This window comes from Passer montanus, unplaced genomic scaffold (assembly GCF_014805655.1).
Source record: "Passer montanus isolate IOZ18808 unplaced genomic scaffold, ASM1480565v1 scaffold4, whole genome shotgun sequence".
Taxonomy (NCBI): domain Eukaryota; kingdom Metazoa; phylum Chordata; class Aves; order Passeriformes; family Passeridae; genus Passer; species Passer montanus.
This window is the reverse complement of record NW_024368818.1, coordinates 3,105,266-3,121,372: the sequence shown is the minus strand read 5'-3', so window position 1 is coordinate 3,121,372 and position 16,107 is coordinate 3,105,266. Positions and strand designations below refer to the sequence as shown.

Sequence of the window (16,107 nt, the reverse complement as noted above, 5' to 3'; positions counted from 1 at the left end):
TATGTTCCTTGTTTCTTGAAGAAACATTAATCTTTCAGAAATTGATCAGTTTACTGTGGTCTCAGGCTGTATATAGAAATGAAATATATTGCTGGTTTTTAGCTCCAAATGCCCTGCAATGCAATTGAAGTTTGTGGCTTTCACACAGACTTTCATAAATGCTGTTGGAGGCTATAAAAAATATGGAAGCATCTTTGAACTGCTAGTAGAATCCATATTAGGATGACTGTGAGGCACAGTGCATTAAATTTATTACCTAGTCTAATAAATGTATGAAATAAAGAACGTACAGAACAGAGAATATTGTGGCTGCACTGAAGCTAAAATGTAAAATTAAGTTGCATTTTAGCCTCTCTGTGTCTTTTTCAAAGACAGATGACAGATGGCCAGAGCTTTTGTGGGCTTTAGAACCGAGGAGCAGCCCAGCAGCAAACTGGAGGGAGATCAGATTCACTTCTACAGCATTGGTCAGCTTTGCTATAGAAAGAAGAGAGACTGTAGGGAAAAGCACTGGGAAGTTTTTCTCTTGCTGCCTGGTTTAAAAGATATGTTAAAGGCTGGCAATCAATTCTTGGAGCAGATAGCTTCCCTAGCAGCACAGACTTGGAGGTTGTATGTCAGCAGACTGTTGTTTCTGTAACCTGAAAGTCTTCCTCAGAACTCAATCTCTCTTTCTCGTTTTGTTTTTGTAGCGATCATATCTGTGTTTCTGTCAGCAATTCTCATGTCTATGCCTTAAATGTATTCTTGTTTACTTTTCTGTTAATGCTGTATTTCTTTCATACATCAGATACATTTTTATATGTTGCTTTAAACTGCTTAATTTGTTGTATTTGCATGTTCCCTCACTTTACTGCTATTTCTTCTGATTGCAGTGTGTGAAACTGCATGGGCAGTCATAGCTTTTAGTACATAGTTTTTTCAGTGTAGATAAAAAATGACTGTGTAAAAACACTGAGTAGTGGAGTTACACTGTTTGTATTATTTACTTTTGTCCTTGTTTATGACCTTGTTCATTCAAGGCTCAGTGTAGCACCACTTAGAGTTAAAAATTGTTTTTATATGCTGGAGAATAATAGAGAAAACAACTGGGAAGATTCAGAAGATCTGATTGTTAGATAGGAAAGCGACAGTGAAAAGAGAGGTTGTGGGGTTTGGGTTTTGTTTTTTTTTAGTGGATGTTATGGAAAAGTTGTGAGGTGTGTGGGCTTGTAACAATTTATATGTAACTCTCTTTCAAGGTGTTACTTGTGTTATACCAATACTGCTACTTTTCAGCTTGTGTTTTTGGGGTAATTTACTATTTAAATTTTGATAAACAATTGTGCATTTCTTGGTCAGGACAGTAAAAGGGCAAGATGCTGGTTGGCTTTTCTTTCTTTGTGTTTTGTGTGTTGGCCATTACCCCAATAGTTTCCTTCACTTTTGTTCTTAACCACATTAATTTTTTACAATGTTAAGTGGTAACTACACTTCAAAAACCCCCCAAAAATTTGTATGCTATTCTCAGCTCCTGCGTAGTTTCTGAATTGGGTACCTCCATTCAAAGCTAAAACAAAAAGTTGAGGAAGTATTGCACTTCCACAATAGAAACTGGACATTTTCAATATAGGAACTTTATCGTCTCTGATAAGCTAAACACTAACATTCTACCTCATCCAGATGGTTTTGGAAAGATTCATTTGTTGTTCTTTTTATTTCTGTTCTCCTTTTTTAAAGATATTTGGGCCATAGGGTGTATATTTGCAGAGCTGCTAACATCAGAGCCAATATTCCATTGCCGACAAGAAGATATCAAAACTAGTAATCCTTATCACCATGACCAGCTGGACAGAATATTCAATGTAATGGGATTTCCTGCAGGTACATACTGTATTTTTTTATCACCGCTGTTCAAAGAAAGATATCCATATTGCTTTCTTTGTATATGAAGGTGGCAGCTGATCAAAGCAACAAAGCTGTTCAAACACAATCTTTATTTCATGAGTTATAAATGTAGAATCCAATGGTCAAATTAGATATTTTCCCTTTTATTAATGATAGGGTTATCTTTGTGTATACATGTACCAATGCTTTATTATTTTAAAAGATTGTATTTAATGGTGGATGATTAAAAATGAGAAGGAATATTTCTACATTGCTTCAGTACTGATTATTGATTTAGAAGGTGATTAATGATATATGAAACCAAGCAAAAATATATATATTTAGTGAATATTACACATTTGTTTAACTCATGCCAGATTAAATGTATCATTTACAAGTAATGGAGGGTGTTGATTTTTTTCCCCCCTGGTGGAAAGGAAAAAATTTCTTTATTCCAAACCGGAAGAAAGAACTGGTTGTATGAACCAAAATAAATTTCAGTGGGGCTATCACTTGTTGCATTTTTCCCTCAGTGTTGGTCATATTTTGTTTCTATGCAAGCTGCCTTGCTTCTTCAGTTGATATTTGTCTTCTAGTGTTCACATGATTGCAGGAGTCAGAGTAACAGGGGCCTTATTTTTACTTTTTGTTTATCTTTCTCCTCACTGTTCCCTTCTCCACTATTAATTATGTTTTTTTGGTTTTGTTTTTTTGTTAAATTTGCCTCTTCCTTTCACATGACTTCTGTGGTCTATATGTTTTTGGTGGTTCTAGGATTTTGGTATTAAACATGCTCTTATTTTTGCTTTTGCCTTTTTTTTTGTGTGTGTGTACTTCATTGCTTCTGTACTGCTGTGTTGGATTCGTGGAAATGTTGCCTTTGCATTTTGTCTCCTTAGTTTTGCTTCTTCAAGCAATACTGTCCCCTTCTGGTTTTGAACTAGAACTTTACCCTTTTATACTTTTCTTAGTTCATTTGGGTTTTACATTGGTTCTGTATAGCTTACATAAGTAGATAATACTCTCATTGTGGTTTTCTGATTGGATTAATTAATCCTTTCTAATGGTCTGTGTTTGACCTTTGGAGTTCTTTGTTTTTTACCAAGAAATGCTTTCCATTCAATTGCAGCATTTTTTTTTTTCATTTTAATTGACATTTGCCATATCTGAAACAGTTTCTCCTGTCCATGGGATAGGAAAGGAGAATTTTTTGTTTAACTAAGTAATAATTAAATAATTACCTCTGATTTATTTATTTATTTAATGCTTTTAGACTCAGTGTTCTGCAGTAGGGATCAGACTTAGTAGAGATTTGAATTGAACCAAATTAGTTGCCCACAAAGCCTTTTCAAGAGTTGGAGCTTAAGACATTTGAGGCTAGGTGCTGGTAGTGAGCTTTTTGTTCTATTTTAAAATACATTTTGATCTTGGTCTACATTGAGGTGGATTCTTCTCATTTGAGTGTGCAGACTTTACTTTTTCTTAACTTTTTGTTTAATAACAGTATTTCTTATTTTGGAGAAGTACCTCTGGGCATTTTCCTGTTACTAAAAGTGCTGTCAGAACAGAGAATCCCTTAGAAGGAGACAGGGTGTGTTCCTGTCCTGAGATCATAGCTGTGTCTAAATAAATTAAATAATAGTCCTGAAGGGTTAAAGCACAGGCACTGATGTGTTTTTCTTCAGCATTGTTTTGTGGCCAGTGTAGTTGGCATCTTTTTTTCAAGTTCTTGAGTTAATCAGCACGCAACTGGAACCTCTTAGGTGTTGGTATGATCTATTGTGAAGAGGTGATGAAGGAATAGGAACTAGGGAGTACAAAGAGATAAGTAACTGCAAGGTTAGAGAAGCAGAATTAAAAAAAAAAAAAACAACAAATATCAAGGCTGTGGAGATAGTTGGAAATGCTTATTTTACTCAGAGAGAAAGGGAAAAAAATAATTAATACTGCTTTGCAGATAAAGATTGGGAAGACATAAAAAAGATGCCAGAACATTCAACCTTAATGAAAGATTTCCGGAGAAACACGTAAGTCTGGGCTGAGCTTTCTTAATAAAGTATATTTTATATCTTTTTCCTACACTAAATTTCTTGCAGTTAAAGTTGTTTTCTGTGTAGATGCTAAACAAGCACTATGAAATTGTTATGACTTAGATTGTGAACAATGAAAAATAAAGTTGCTTCATAATGGTGAACTTGGCCTGTTGAGGTGGTGTGGATCAGAAGAGTAGCCAGAGGCTGTAAAGGGTAAGGTGCAGGTGTGAAACAGGTGGTGCCAGTAAGACCCCATGCAGCTCTGAAGTTTGCAAAGCACAGTGTGTCAAAGCACATCTGTTTCCAAATCTGTGCTACTTGCAACGATTTTCTGTAATAGCTACTTAAAAGGGGTCTGGTAACCTTATACCATTTCCAGCAGACAGTGGGTATAATTGTCAGGTTTGGTGTCTAGGGTAGCTTACAGTGACTAAAGAAGAAAATGCCCTTCAGCTTTGCTGTCACATTGCCACAGGCTAATACCTGCACTTAAAATGCCACCCTGTTGCCTGATTTCTGTACTGAGGCATTTGGGGCTCTATAGTTACATACATTTCTTGCATATGCCATGCCATTGCAACCATTTAGAAACCTTTTACTGAAGCTCCTCTTCAAAAAAAAAAGTAAATATGTGAATGTTCTTGTAGCAATCTGTAGGTTGCAGGACAGCATTCAGATGAGTTTATTATATATCTTCACTGTCATGAGAAATACACACAATTTGACAGTGTAGTAGTAAAATTGCTACCAGGCAGTTTAAATCCAGTTGATGGTTTGCTGTCTGCTTGTGGGTTTAAAGTGTACTTTTTGTGTGGGTATGATATGCTTTTATAAGGATGTGAGGGAAACATGCCTTTTTGCAGTTCTCACTTTGAAGCAATCTCTGGTGTTGATAGTTGTGATTTTTCCCTTCTTATTGGATTTGCAGGGAGACTAAACTGTTCTTATATGTTTTGTGGCTACCAGGAAAACTTTGCAGTGTCAATGATTTGCATATTGGAAATATCACTTCTGTTTCCTTTTCTAGGTATACCAACTGCAGCCTTATCAAATATATGGAAAAACATAAAGTTAAACCAGATAGTAAGGCATTCCACTTGGTAAGTTCCTGCAGACATAAGAAATCCCTCGTGTATGTTACAGATGTTTCATGTAAGAGTTGAGGTAGTGTCAAATCCACTGTAACTAACTTTATAAATGAAATTTGTAATAATTGATACTCCACAGTCTCAAAATTGAAAAATCACTTTATCTTCTCACCTTGATGAAATATCATCTCACCTTATAAAATGATTCTGAGAGTCATTCACTGGATTAGGTTCAGTATCAAGTAATTTTGAAGTTTTTGTTCTTTAGGTCATGTTATAGTTGTGTTAGCCTGTAGTTTTATTTGCAGTGTTGCTGCAATCCTTAGTCATTTTTCTGGTTTGCACAGTTTCAATTGCTTACTTTTACTTCTAAAAATTCCTATATGCCTGATTTTTTTGATCATCCATGTGGTTACTTTGGTCCATATAACCTGTAGTGATTGTCCCATTAATTGATGATGTATGAAGTTTACTGCATTTTTACTGTGTCATTTAGTCAGGTGATCTTTACATCAAGCAGTTTTAAAAATAGAAAATATTTGTAATAATATGTAGAATGTTCACTTCTGTGTGGCATCTGTACAAGGGGACAGAACCAGAGTTTTGATCCCTTGGGTGGATAATGGTTGCACAGTCATTTTGATTTCTTTTTGTATGGGTGATCAATGACCAAGACTTGTCATCATGTCCAATCACCACAAATGATGCTTGTATTTTGCAGTGCTTTTTGTTCGTGCTTTTCAGTGTGTTGGCAGTTCTTTGTCATGTTTTGCCTTTTCCTTTTCTGGCTCTTGGCAGTGTTTTTTGAGAGAGTAAGAGTTGGCTTGTTCAACATGCTATTTGATAAAAAAACTTCATGTAGACTCAGAGAGCTGTGAATTCTTGTGGATGATGTGAAAAACAAAACCGGATTGATGGTGGTAATTCATAGTTATCAAGTTCTTAACCATGCTGTCAAAACTGAAGGCTGAGGAGGGAAGTGTACTTTCTCAACCTCAGCTTTTGAAGTATGGAGATTTACATTGCAGTTATTAATTCTCATATGCAGTTATGAATTTCTCCTAGTGAAAGGAGATGACCAGTTCAGACTTAGATCATGACACTGGATCTTTTTAAAAAGGTGAATGTATGATTCCTATAAAAAGCATGAGTAGGAAATGTAAATGAATTTTATTTACATGTTTTTTCTTGTTAAAAAATACCCACTGCAAGTTAAAAGTGAAGCATTTTTTTAAAGTCTTTGACAATGTGTCATAGTGTAGTTTTGCCTTGTACCCTGTGTTGTATTGTTGAAACATGAGAACTCGCTATTTTTCTGTGTGGTATCTGAAGGTTATCTCATGTTGCTTGTCCAGCACAGCTGTATTCCACACAGCTCTAGAGTGGATGGAGAGAAGTATATGCATGTACACCAGACTTTTTGAATAAAAACCAAGTATTTTAAGAATGCATCACTGCAACTCGGCACTAGAGCTAAATAAAATAGTTATGGTCTGGTATTGCCAGTTCACAAGGCCTCATCTGGAATGCTGTGTCCAGAGGAGGGCCGTAAAGGTGATCAGAGGTCTGGAGCACCACTCCTCTGAAGACAGAGCAGGGCTTGAGAGAGCAGGGCTTGTTCAGCCTGGAGAAAAAAAGGATCCCAGGAGACCTTATAACACCTTTCAGTACTTGGAAGGGGGCCTCCAAGAAAGCTGGAGAGGAAGCTTATTTTGATAGAACAAGAGATGATGGCTTTCTAATGAAAGAAGGTAGATTTGGATTGGATATTAGGAAGAACTTCTTTATTCAAAGAGTGATGAGGCCTTGGAACAGGTTGTACAAATCTCAGGATGCCCCATCACTGGAAGTGTTCAAGGTCAGGCTGGACATGGCTCTGAGTAACCTGGTCTAGTTAATGGTGTCCCTGCCCATGGCAGGGGCTGGACTAACTGACCTCGAAAGGGCCCTGCCAACCCAAATTATTTTGTGACTAAAATGTTGTGCTCGTACATTGTGAAAACTTTTTGAATGGTTTTGATAGAACACTTGTGACTGGAACTGTATGTCCTGGGCTTTGCAAGTGAAAATAGGTGTCCTTTGTTAGGAAATGAAATTACTCTTTTGACAGGGGAGAAGAATTTAGTTGTGCCATTTAGGGTTAGACTTTTGAGTTCAGACACATCTGGATCATCTTATTTTTCAGGAATACAGTGAAGTTTCTATAAATGGTTTTGGTAACGTAAAGGTGTTTTTCTTTTTTTCTTTTTTTTTTCTATTTTTTTTCCAGCTTCAGAAATTGCTCACTATGGATCCAATAAAGAGAATTACCTCAGAACAGGCTATGCAGGATCCTTACTTCTTGGAAGATCCTCTTCCCACATCTGAGTAAGTGGTCAGTTTATTAATCTATCAGTGCATTCAGAGATGCTTTAGAGCTGTGCTTTCTCTCTGCCCTAAGTATGTTTGTGAATATTGAGCTAAATACTGTCTAACAACCAAAGAAAGCTATAACCACTAAAATGCCATTCGTGGTTTTTAAAATTAAATAGCATTTTTATTAATCTCTTGCTTTATGGAACTTTGATCCTATTAGTTGCAGCACTAATCTTGTTACTCACTGACAGGTTGATTATGCATGCTACAGATCTTGGTAGACAACTGCTAAGTGCCCGCAGGTCCGCTTCTCTGCCTCAGAATGCCAGATGACAGTCTCTAATTAGTTTACATTTTTGTCTTAGCCTTTGTTGTAAATTCACTGGGTGGGGAAAGTCAAGTCTGTGTCTCTGTGCTGTCATCCTTAACAACTTAAATCCATTTTCTGTAGACACTCCTCTTTTTTGTTTGCACAGGCAGATTTACAAAAGGGAGAAAATTTACAGACAATGAATGATTTCATTAAAAATTAAGCCCTTCTTCCAAAAGGCTAGCCAGAGAGCATGACTGTACACCCTTTTAAGAAAGCTAGAAGAATTTATAAAATATGTATACTTATAAGGAATTAATTAAAAAGGAAATTATTTCACTAAAGCCTGCTGGATTATTTATAGCATCTCCTGAACTGGCTCTTAAAGTCATGTGAATGATTGGCTGTTGCAGAACCTGCTTTTAGGATAGTGTTTGGCTTTTTTCTCAAATTCAGGTTGACTTTTTAATGTGAATACACAATGAGTATTGCTAACAGGTGTACAGAGACTTTATTATAAATAGATTCCAGTAGATAGAATAGATGAAGGGCAGGTAAATATTAACTTGCACTAGAAGTAGCAAATCCATGTGGACTGTGAGATATGAGTTGATAGGTGAAATTTCTAGTTACTTTTAAACTTTTTTCCAGGTGTGTTTTTAATAGGCAGTGAAATTTCCAGGAATATTTTTAGTTAGTCCTCAGACTGTGAATTACACAGTAGCTGTAGTGAGATAGCTCTTTGTGCCCTTGTAGATACTTAACAAGTGATGTACCTTTCTAACCAACAACAAAATTACTGGGAGCTTAAGTTAGTGTATAAGAGTCAAATGAATATTAAAATAAAATGTGAATATGTTTTTACAAAGTTTAGAATATGGAGATAGAAGTTTTTCCTGTTTGACTCCCTTAGTTGAAGGTATTAAATGATGGCTTAGGCAGCTTGAAACTGTCATGGGTAAAGGGTGAATCTTACAGGTCTAACCCTTCTGTTCTAACACAGTGATAAATAGACTTTTTTGGGGGACAGTGTTTTTGCAGGTTGTCAAATCCCTTACCCAAAACGAGAATTTTTAACAGAAGAAGAACCAGATGATAAAGGAGACAAAGTAAGTACTAGAAGAACAGTGTCATCATGTTTCACTGGCTTTTACACTATTTCCTGATTTTATGTTATTTCATGTACTGCTTTTGAGTTGAAATTTTTCTTTGTGTTTAAACAATTGAGAAGAACCAGCAGCAGCAGCAGGGCAATAACCATACTAATGGAACTGGTCATCCAGGGAACCAAGACAACAGTCACACACAGGGACCCCCACTGAAAAAAGTGAGAGTTGTTCCTCCTACCACTACCTCAGGTGGACTTATTATGACCTCAGACTATCAGGTATTTTGTTTTATTCACATATTGTGTATTTGCTTTTCATGTTTAGAGCAGTGTTTCTTCAAACTGAAAAAGTAATTTTGTAAATGTCACTGTATTAACTGTTACTTTTTGGCATCTTTGAACTTTTTTTTTTTTCAGACATTTAATTGATGATTTGTGGATATCCTGATGTTCTTTAGGTTAGCAGTAAGGAAATAAGGATCAGACATTATTAGAATTACTAATTATCACCTTCATATTAGGGAATGCTAATGATTATGGATCAGGAGCCTGTTATGCTGTGCTCTGTATAATCTAAAAATGCCATTTCTTGCTTGAACAAGCCTTCAGTGGTAGAAGGCAGAAGATGTTGCAGTAAAAACCTGTGAAATAAGAATCTGAACAAGTGTTTTAGTTGGGTGAATGAACGCGGAAACAGTATTTTGGATGACAAATAAACACTTGGCATGATGCTGTCATAATCTGTTTTGAAGATCAAGGGAGACTCCAGGTTGAGTAAGCCAAATATTGCAGATCTGAAGACAGGTGAGGTGGTGGCAGTCAATGAGTGAGGAAGATGAGGAGGTGCATTGGGAAAAAGCACTTGAGGACACATGGAGAAAAATGTGTTCTGGTCTTCCTGCATTTGAGCTTGTGCTCAGATATTAAGAAATCAGAGAATTTCTGACAAATAATATCTTTGTCATCCCAGCAAATGATACCTGAGTTTTTGGGTTTGGATAAGGCTACTGCTGGAGGTGAGGGAGAAGAGGTTTAAGGACAGAACCTTTAGTTAATACAAGCTTAGAAGTTACAAGAGAGGAGCAGGAAAGACTTCAGATGATTCACAGGAGCAGTTAGAGAACAGCAGATTTTTGCAAGCCTGGGGAATAGGCGATTTCAAGAGGAGGCATGCTGCTGGAAGTTAGTTCCTGCAGGAACTAACCATTGCATACTGGTTCACATGGAATGCACGGTACAGGTGGCCAGGCAGTCTTGGATGAAATCAAAGGATGGGGAAGTTGGAAACTACTGGCAATGTTTTCAGTTAATTTAAAGATTGATATCTAAATGTGAGACCTGATATCTAATGGAAACCCACTTAGCTAGGCTTACAGTCTGTAGAAAACATAGGGAGAGTTTAAAAACAGTCAGTAAAGCTGCTGCTGTCAACTTGCCTTTTGGTTTGATACAGCTTCTCCATGTGGGCTTTGAAATCTTGTGTTTCAGAGTTGTCCCTGAGAGTACCAGATAGCCTCAGAAGCTGCCTGGAGGCATTACCTTCATCCTTACCTAAATCTGTGTGCTCTCACTATTGGCCAACACTTGAAAGTACAACAAAAATTTAAAATAAGATCATTTTCAGGAGCTTTATTGTGAGACCCTTCATATAGTCCCCAAGTGCCTTTGTTCAATTTATCCCAGGACATCAATAACACATCAGTTTGCAAGTCATTCTCCTTGAACAATATACATTTTTAGAGCTGTTTGAGACAGTGATGAGCCTTAACTATAGTTCTGCAGGGTGGGGTGCCTCTAAGTATGAATGTCATCTTTCTTTTAGTAGGATTATCCATCACAGGCACTCTTACAGGAGTTTCATCCCTTTCAGTCTGGCAAGCTACAGTCAGTTGCTGTTTTGGCCTTTTAATTGGCTCTTTCTTCTACTTCTTAGAAACACACACACAGAGCAGAAGGCAAATGCAGCTGTAACTTTCTTAATCTTGCCCTTGGGTGGAGTCACACATCTAAGGAGGTTGATTCAGAGGTTGTGTGTACTGTGTCAGGGAGCCCCATTTACATGCCCTATTTACATGCCCTTCACCTAATTTTGCTGCTGCATTGTAGCATCTTGAACAAACTTCAGCTCCTAGTTCTGTGAGCCAGAGCTGAGGTTTGCTGGCTGACAAGTCAGAGGAATCAAATTGCTCAGCTGAAGTTGGCATTGCTTTGTTTTCAGTTCATGCTCATCAAAATTTTTTTACTAGCAGATACCCATCCTGGGATTACAGCTGGGGGCAGCCCTTGTTGACAAATATAATTTCAGAATACTTTTCCCTTAAGATAATGGTAACTGCTGCTTTTCTGTCTCAGGAGTTCTTACTGGTAGCTTGGTTACTCCTGACCAATCTTTCTGCTGTCTCTAGGAGGGAAAATACCTGGTTTGCAAAAACATACATCCTTTTCCCCCTAGCCTTGCAAAGAGACAGTCAATAGATTTGTTCTGATTAAGGTGTCTGGAAAACATGATAATCAAAGAGAGGAGACCTGAACTTGCCAGCACTAGAACAGAAGCAGTTAAAGAGTTTCCAACTGATGGTTTCAGGTCTCCCGGAAAAAAATTCCTCACATTTTTTGCTTCTGATCCAGCAGCTTGAGGAGAGGGAAAACAAACATTACAATACAGCCCTCTGTTTTAATCAAACACCTGTTCCTTTGTTCTCCATCTGATTTGCTCAAATTCCCCATATAAAGCTTGTGAAGAAGGATTGCCATCTCCTGGGCAAGGCACACTAAGACAGTTTCTGCATTCACTCAGAAGTCAAATTACTCTCTGCAGGGCACATTGACCTCATATCCTTTTCTGCCATGCATAAAAATAGTAGACACATGGCACACAGACTTGCCTCCTTGTTTAAATCTGCAATGTGACACTCCCAAAGGCAATGTGATTAAGCAGGCCGGAGCAATTCCACTACTGTGAGCTTTTGCTTGGGATAACACTCTGGGTGCTTAATGGTATTTAGAAAGGATTGTACATGTACTTTTTTCTTAAACAAAAGCCATTTGTTGCTCTAGATGTCATGAAGGAATCTGGTTTTTCATTGCCGGTTTTTCTGTCTTAAAATAAGTTCTGTTTTAGAAGTCAGGATGCAGGGAGTGTTTTACAACTGAAATGAGTGCTCAGTTTTAAATGGTTAAACTTGTGATGGTTTTCTGCATACAGGAACCACTCATGGGCAAAAACAACGCTCAAGACTTTTGCTCTTTAAAGTACATCCTGTCTTTGTAACATGGAGAAGGGTGACCCAGAGCTGTGACCCTTCTGTTGATGAGTGACTTAGTCCTCCTCTCAGGGCTGAAGGCAAATGTCAGCAAAGTTCAGTCACTGTGCTAAGGGCGTGGATCAGCAGTGCTGATTTGTTCCCACTGACATTAAGTGCTGGTCCAGCCATTTGTCCCCCTTTTCTCTAGAGGTGTTAGCTCAGTCCTGTGAGTGTGTGTTAACAAGTAGAATATGCCTTTTTTATTTCTGCCATCATCTCAGCTTCCTGGGTATAGCTTCTGTTCTAAATGCTGTACAAGAAAAAATTGAGGGTTTTGTTTTATGTTGTGACTTAATATTTTACTTTCTCAGGGTGTTGGTTCACCACAGTTTTTTCCTATTCATGTCTCAGTAGCAATGCTCTAGTCCTGGAGTAGTTACTTTATAGAAGTTTCCAGACCTCTTCTAGAAGCAGCTTTTCCTAAAAAACATATGTCCTGTGATATCAAGAATGTAGAAGCTACACAGTTTCTAAATGATGCAAAGTTTGTGAGGGCATGTAAACCTTAATGTGAATGTAAACCAGCCCAGTAATGTACTGAAATTGTGTTAATTTAATGAAATGTTAAATGCTATTAAGTGGTCAGATACTTACTGAAATTCTCACACAGGCAGTCCTTCTTTTCTTTATAACACATGATCAGTAAATAATAACTTTCAGGTTAAAATTGAAGCAGGTTAGGTTAAAATTGGCAGTTCCTGGTTTGTGGAGACCTTCTTGCAATGATGAAAGCTCCACTCAAATAATTGTGTGAGTGCTGGTTGAAAGAGGCCTCTGGAAACCATCTAGCCAAGTCTCCCACTTGGAGCAGGGCTGTTGCTAGTTCTGACTCACTCAGGTTAGCTAGGCTTTGTTAAGCTGAATCTTAAAAACCTTTATAGAGAGAGAGCCCTCACAGACTATATGGGCAGGTTCTTCCAGTGCTATACTGGCTTCTTGGTGGTTCCTTCTCCAGTGTCCCACCTGAACTTCCCAAGCCACAATCTAAGGACATTTTTGCCTGAAATATCTGGTTCCACTGAGGAACGTGTCACTGTTGTCTTTAAACTCTCCTTTGAGCATTTTAAGGCTGCTGATACATGATACCTTAGCCCAGTCACAGTGCTCTCAGCCTGTACTCCTAAGTCACACAGGAGGGTGGCAAATATATCCTCTGTGTGTGAAAACCTCCAGAATAAGGCAGAGTGGCTCATCAGCAGTAAGATGCCTCACCTGGACCTCCACCCCAGCCTACCTTCCTGCTAGGAGAAGGGAGCGAGAGGGGAAGACCAGTGCCATGAGTGGTGGTAGCTCAGTGCCATGTGCAGGTGCACAGTAGCTATCTGTAGGGTTGACTGGAGATTTAACTGTGATGGATGGGGATTCCTGTTAGGGTGGATAGCAGAAGGCTGGCAGCAGTCACTTTCTGATCTGGTATTCCTGATGTCTGTTACCTGCTGTAATCAGAGTACGCGGAAGAAAGTGGAAGTGCAGCTGCTTTGAGACCGTGTGTGCTGGGTGCCTCTTGCAGGAAGGAGTCAGTAGGTGAAATTGCCTGGCGATGTCCGTGTTACGAAGGGCTGTGTGTCTGTGCTTTCCCCCCTGCAGCGTTCCAACCCCCATGCTGCCTACCCCAACCCCGGACCAAGCACATCGCAGCCACAGAGCAGCATGGGATACTCAGCTACCTCCCAGCAGCCGCCGCAGTACTCGCACCAGACCCACCGGTACTGAGCTGCACCCGGTGCCGTCGATGCGCTGCCGCCGCCGCTGCAGCACGGGCCGCGCAGCTGCGTGCCAGGAGCCCGGCTGGGGCCACGGAATGTACTGTACAACCACACCTCCCACCTGTCCCACCGCCACGACCCCCCCGCCACGGGGCCGGGGGGCTCCCACGTTGTACCTGGTTTTGGGGTTAGACTTGAAAAGAAAGTGCTAGCACGGTTTGTGTTGTGGATATGCTACTTCTGTAGTTTACTTGACATGGTTCAGACTGACCGATGCATTTTTTTCAGTGACAGTCTGTAGCAGGTGAAGCTGTGAAATGTGCTAGGGGCAAGCATTTTTGTTGTCGTATGTGGTGAATTCTCTTGATGTAACAACTTCATCTGACCAATAGTACACGACATCTTTGAACTGGTACTTGAAGCATACAGTATATGTTACCATGGCAAAAAAGCAAACTAACCGTAACTCTCAGACAGTTTTGATAGACATTTATTTTTAGTGACTTTTGTGGGTTGGTTCATTTTCCAGCTAGATCGATGTTTTATGACCGACATGATTGCTACGATGAGATTTTTTTAAGAACATGGAAGCGTTTGCATTTTTTCCCAGCAATTACAAGCGTCCCAAAGATTTATTTCCAACATAAGTTTTTGTTCTTGTTTTAAAATCTATGACTTGACTGGTATTAAAGCTGCTATTTGATAGTAAAATAAGTATGTTGTCATTGATATAAACATGTTTGGTTCAGCAAACAAACTAAAATGATTGTCATAGACAGTGTTTTATTTTTTTCCTGTTGGTGTTAATGATTTGTGAGCATGCTTTGGGATTAAAAAAGCATGAATGATATTTCCTAAAAAGGTGCGGCATCCATTCGGATATTTTGTCATGATTTTTGAGAACCAGCTTGGTGTAGTGGATTTTAAATTTTGTTCAGTTTTTTTTTTTTAATGTTCGCACGTTGTTTAGGGGTGCCATTCCTACTGCAGAGGAACAAGATGTTAGGAGAGCCTTAGAATTTATGAGGAAAAACTTACATACAATGTACTGTATCAAACTATTTTACATGAATGACACAAGTATTCTGAGTAAAAAAAAAAATCAAACATTGTTAAAACAAGGTGTTATGTAATAAATTTATTTTTCATAAATCTGCATTATGACCTTTGCCTGTATTCCTTTTTATCATTGAAAACCCCCTGCTCCCCCATCCATACATCTATATCAGGATGTGTCCCAAGAAACAATATGCAACAGGAATTTATCTTGCGAGGCAGGCTTCCATTAACTGGTGAGAAGGATAATTTTTTCTTTTAAACAGCAGGGGAAAAAAAAGGCATTACTCTTGTTCTGTTCATATAGCTGATAAGCTGGAGATGCCCTAAAAGTGGGTTTATTACGAGTAACATTTCCTAGATCAGACAGTTCCTTTTCATCTACAAAATCCAGAAGCATTCCTGTCTGGATGTTCTTCTGAGGTTTCTGTAGCTCATTTTTATTTTGGCAGGTAATACCACACCATAATTTTGACATAATTATATGCAATACACGCAGGATATTTTTCTGCAGGTGCTTCATGTAGTGTGAATATCAACTGGTGTGATTCATCCAGATGTACTGAGATGCCCATGGGGGGGCAAAACAAAAAACAAATTGTTAGCCTGCCTGAAAGGCAAACCATGTTTGAAGTGAAGATTAAACTACCTGACTGGATGGACTACAGGTTCAAGTATTCAGGAGGCTTAAAACTAAAGAAGAAAATCTGAGTGCTGAATTTATGCTGCTTTTATGATACTGTATGATGCCCTCTTAATTTTGACATAAAAGGTGTCAAAATCTGTCTTTCCTTGGTTTCTGGAACAAATTAATGTATAGGTGGGAATGCCTTAAACTTCTTGGTTTGCTTTTCAAATTAAAGCATTTTCAGTTTTTGTTCTTTATTTATATATAGGCTTTAAGCTTACCCGTTCAATATTGTCCAGACTGTTCCCAAGTACTCAGATGATGCCAAGAGTACCTTTTTTTTTTTTGCTAAAGTGCTGTTGGCCCAGATTTTTGTTTCCTATTGAAGTATATTCATATTAATGCATAATAGATAATATCATTCATGTAATAGCAGACTTTATTTGATATCACTATATTGTGCTGTCTGCAGTTGAAAAGTAGCAGGCTTGCTTGAATTTCATTTTTGCAGAAGGAAATGCATCCAGTTGACAAAGGGTGCTCTTGCCATTAGTTTATGCTTGAATTTAATATTCTTATTAAGAATGTATTTGAGATAAAGATGCAGCTTATCAAATAATTATAATAAAACAATTATATTCTGTATTTAGTT

At 38.2% G+C, this 16,107-nt stretch overlaps 1 protein-coding gene across 6 annotated transcripts in view; it reads left to right on the top strand.

Annotated features, from left to right (window-relative positions):
• CDK8 (cyclin dependent kinase 8) overlaps window positions 1–14,929 on the top strand; it is a 69,740-nt gene extending 54,811 nt beyond the window's left edge. For 3 of the 6 annotated variants that reach the window (XM_039718516.1, XM_039718520.1, XM_039718521.1), the window contains 7 exons: window positions 1,720–1,863; window positions 3,824–3,893; window positions 4,927–4,999; window positions 7,257–7,354; window positions 8,683–8,761; window positions 8,881–9,039; window positions 13,653–14,929. In XM_039718516.1, coding sequence (XP_039574450.1) covers window positions 1,720–1,863; window positions 3,824–3,893; window positions 4,927–4,999; window positions 7,257–7,354; window positions 8,683–8,761; window positions 8,881–9,039; window positions 13,653–13,778 — 749 coding nt within the window. In that variant the 3' untranslated portion in view covers window positions 13,779–14,929. The remainder of the gene's footprint in view (window positions 1–1,719; window positions 1,864–3,823; window positions 3,894–4,926; window positions 5,000–7,256; window positions 7,355–8,682; window positions 8,762–8,880; window positions 9,040–13,652) is intronic. The other 3 variants (XM_039718517.1, XM_039718519.1, XM_039718518.1) reach the window with 3 other exon arrangements.
• The last annotated feature ends 1,178 nt before the right edge of the window (window positions 14,930–16,107 follow it).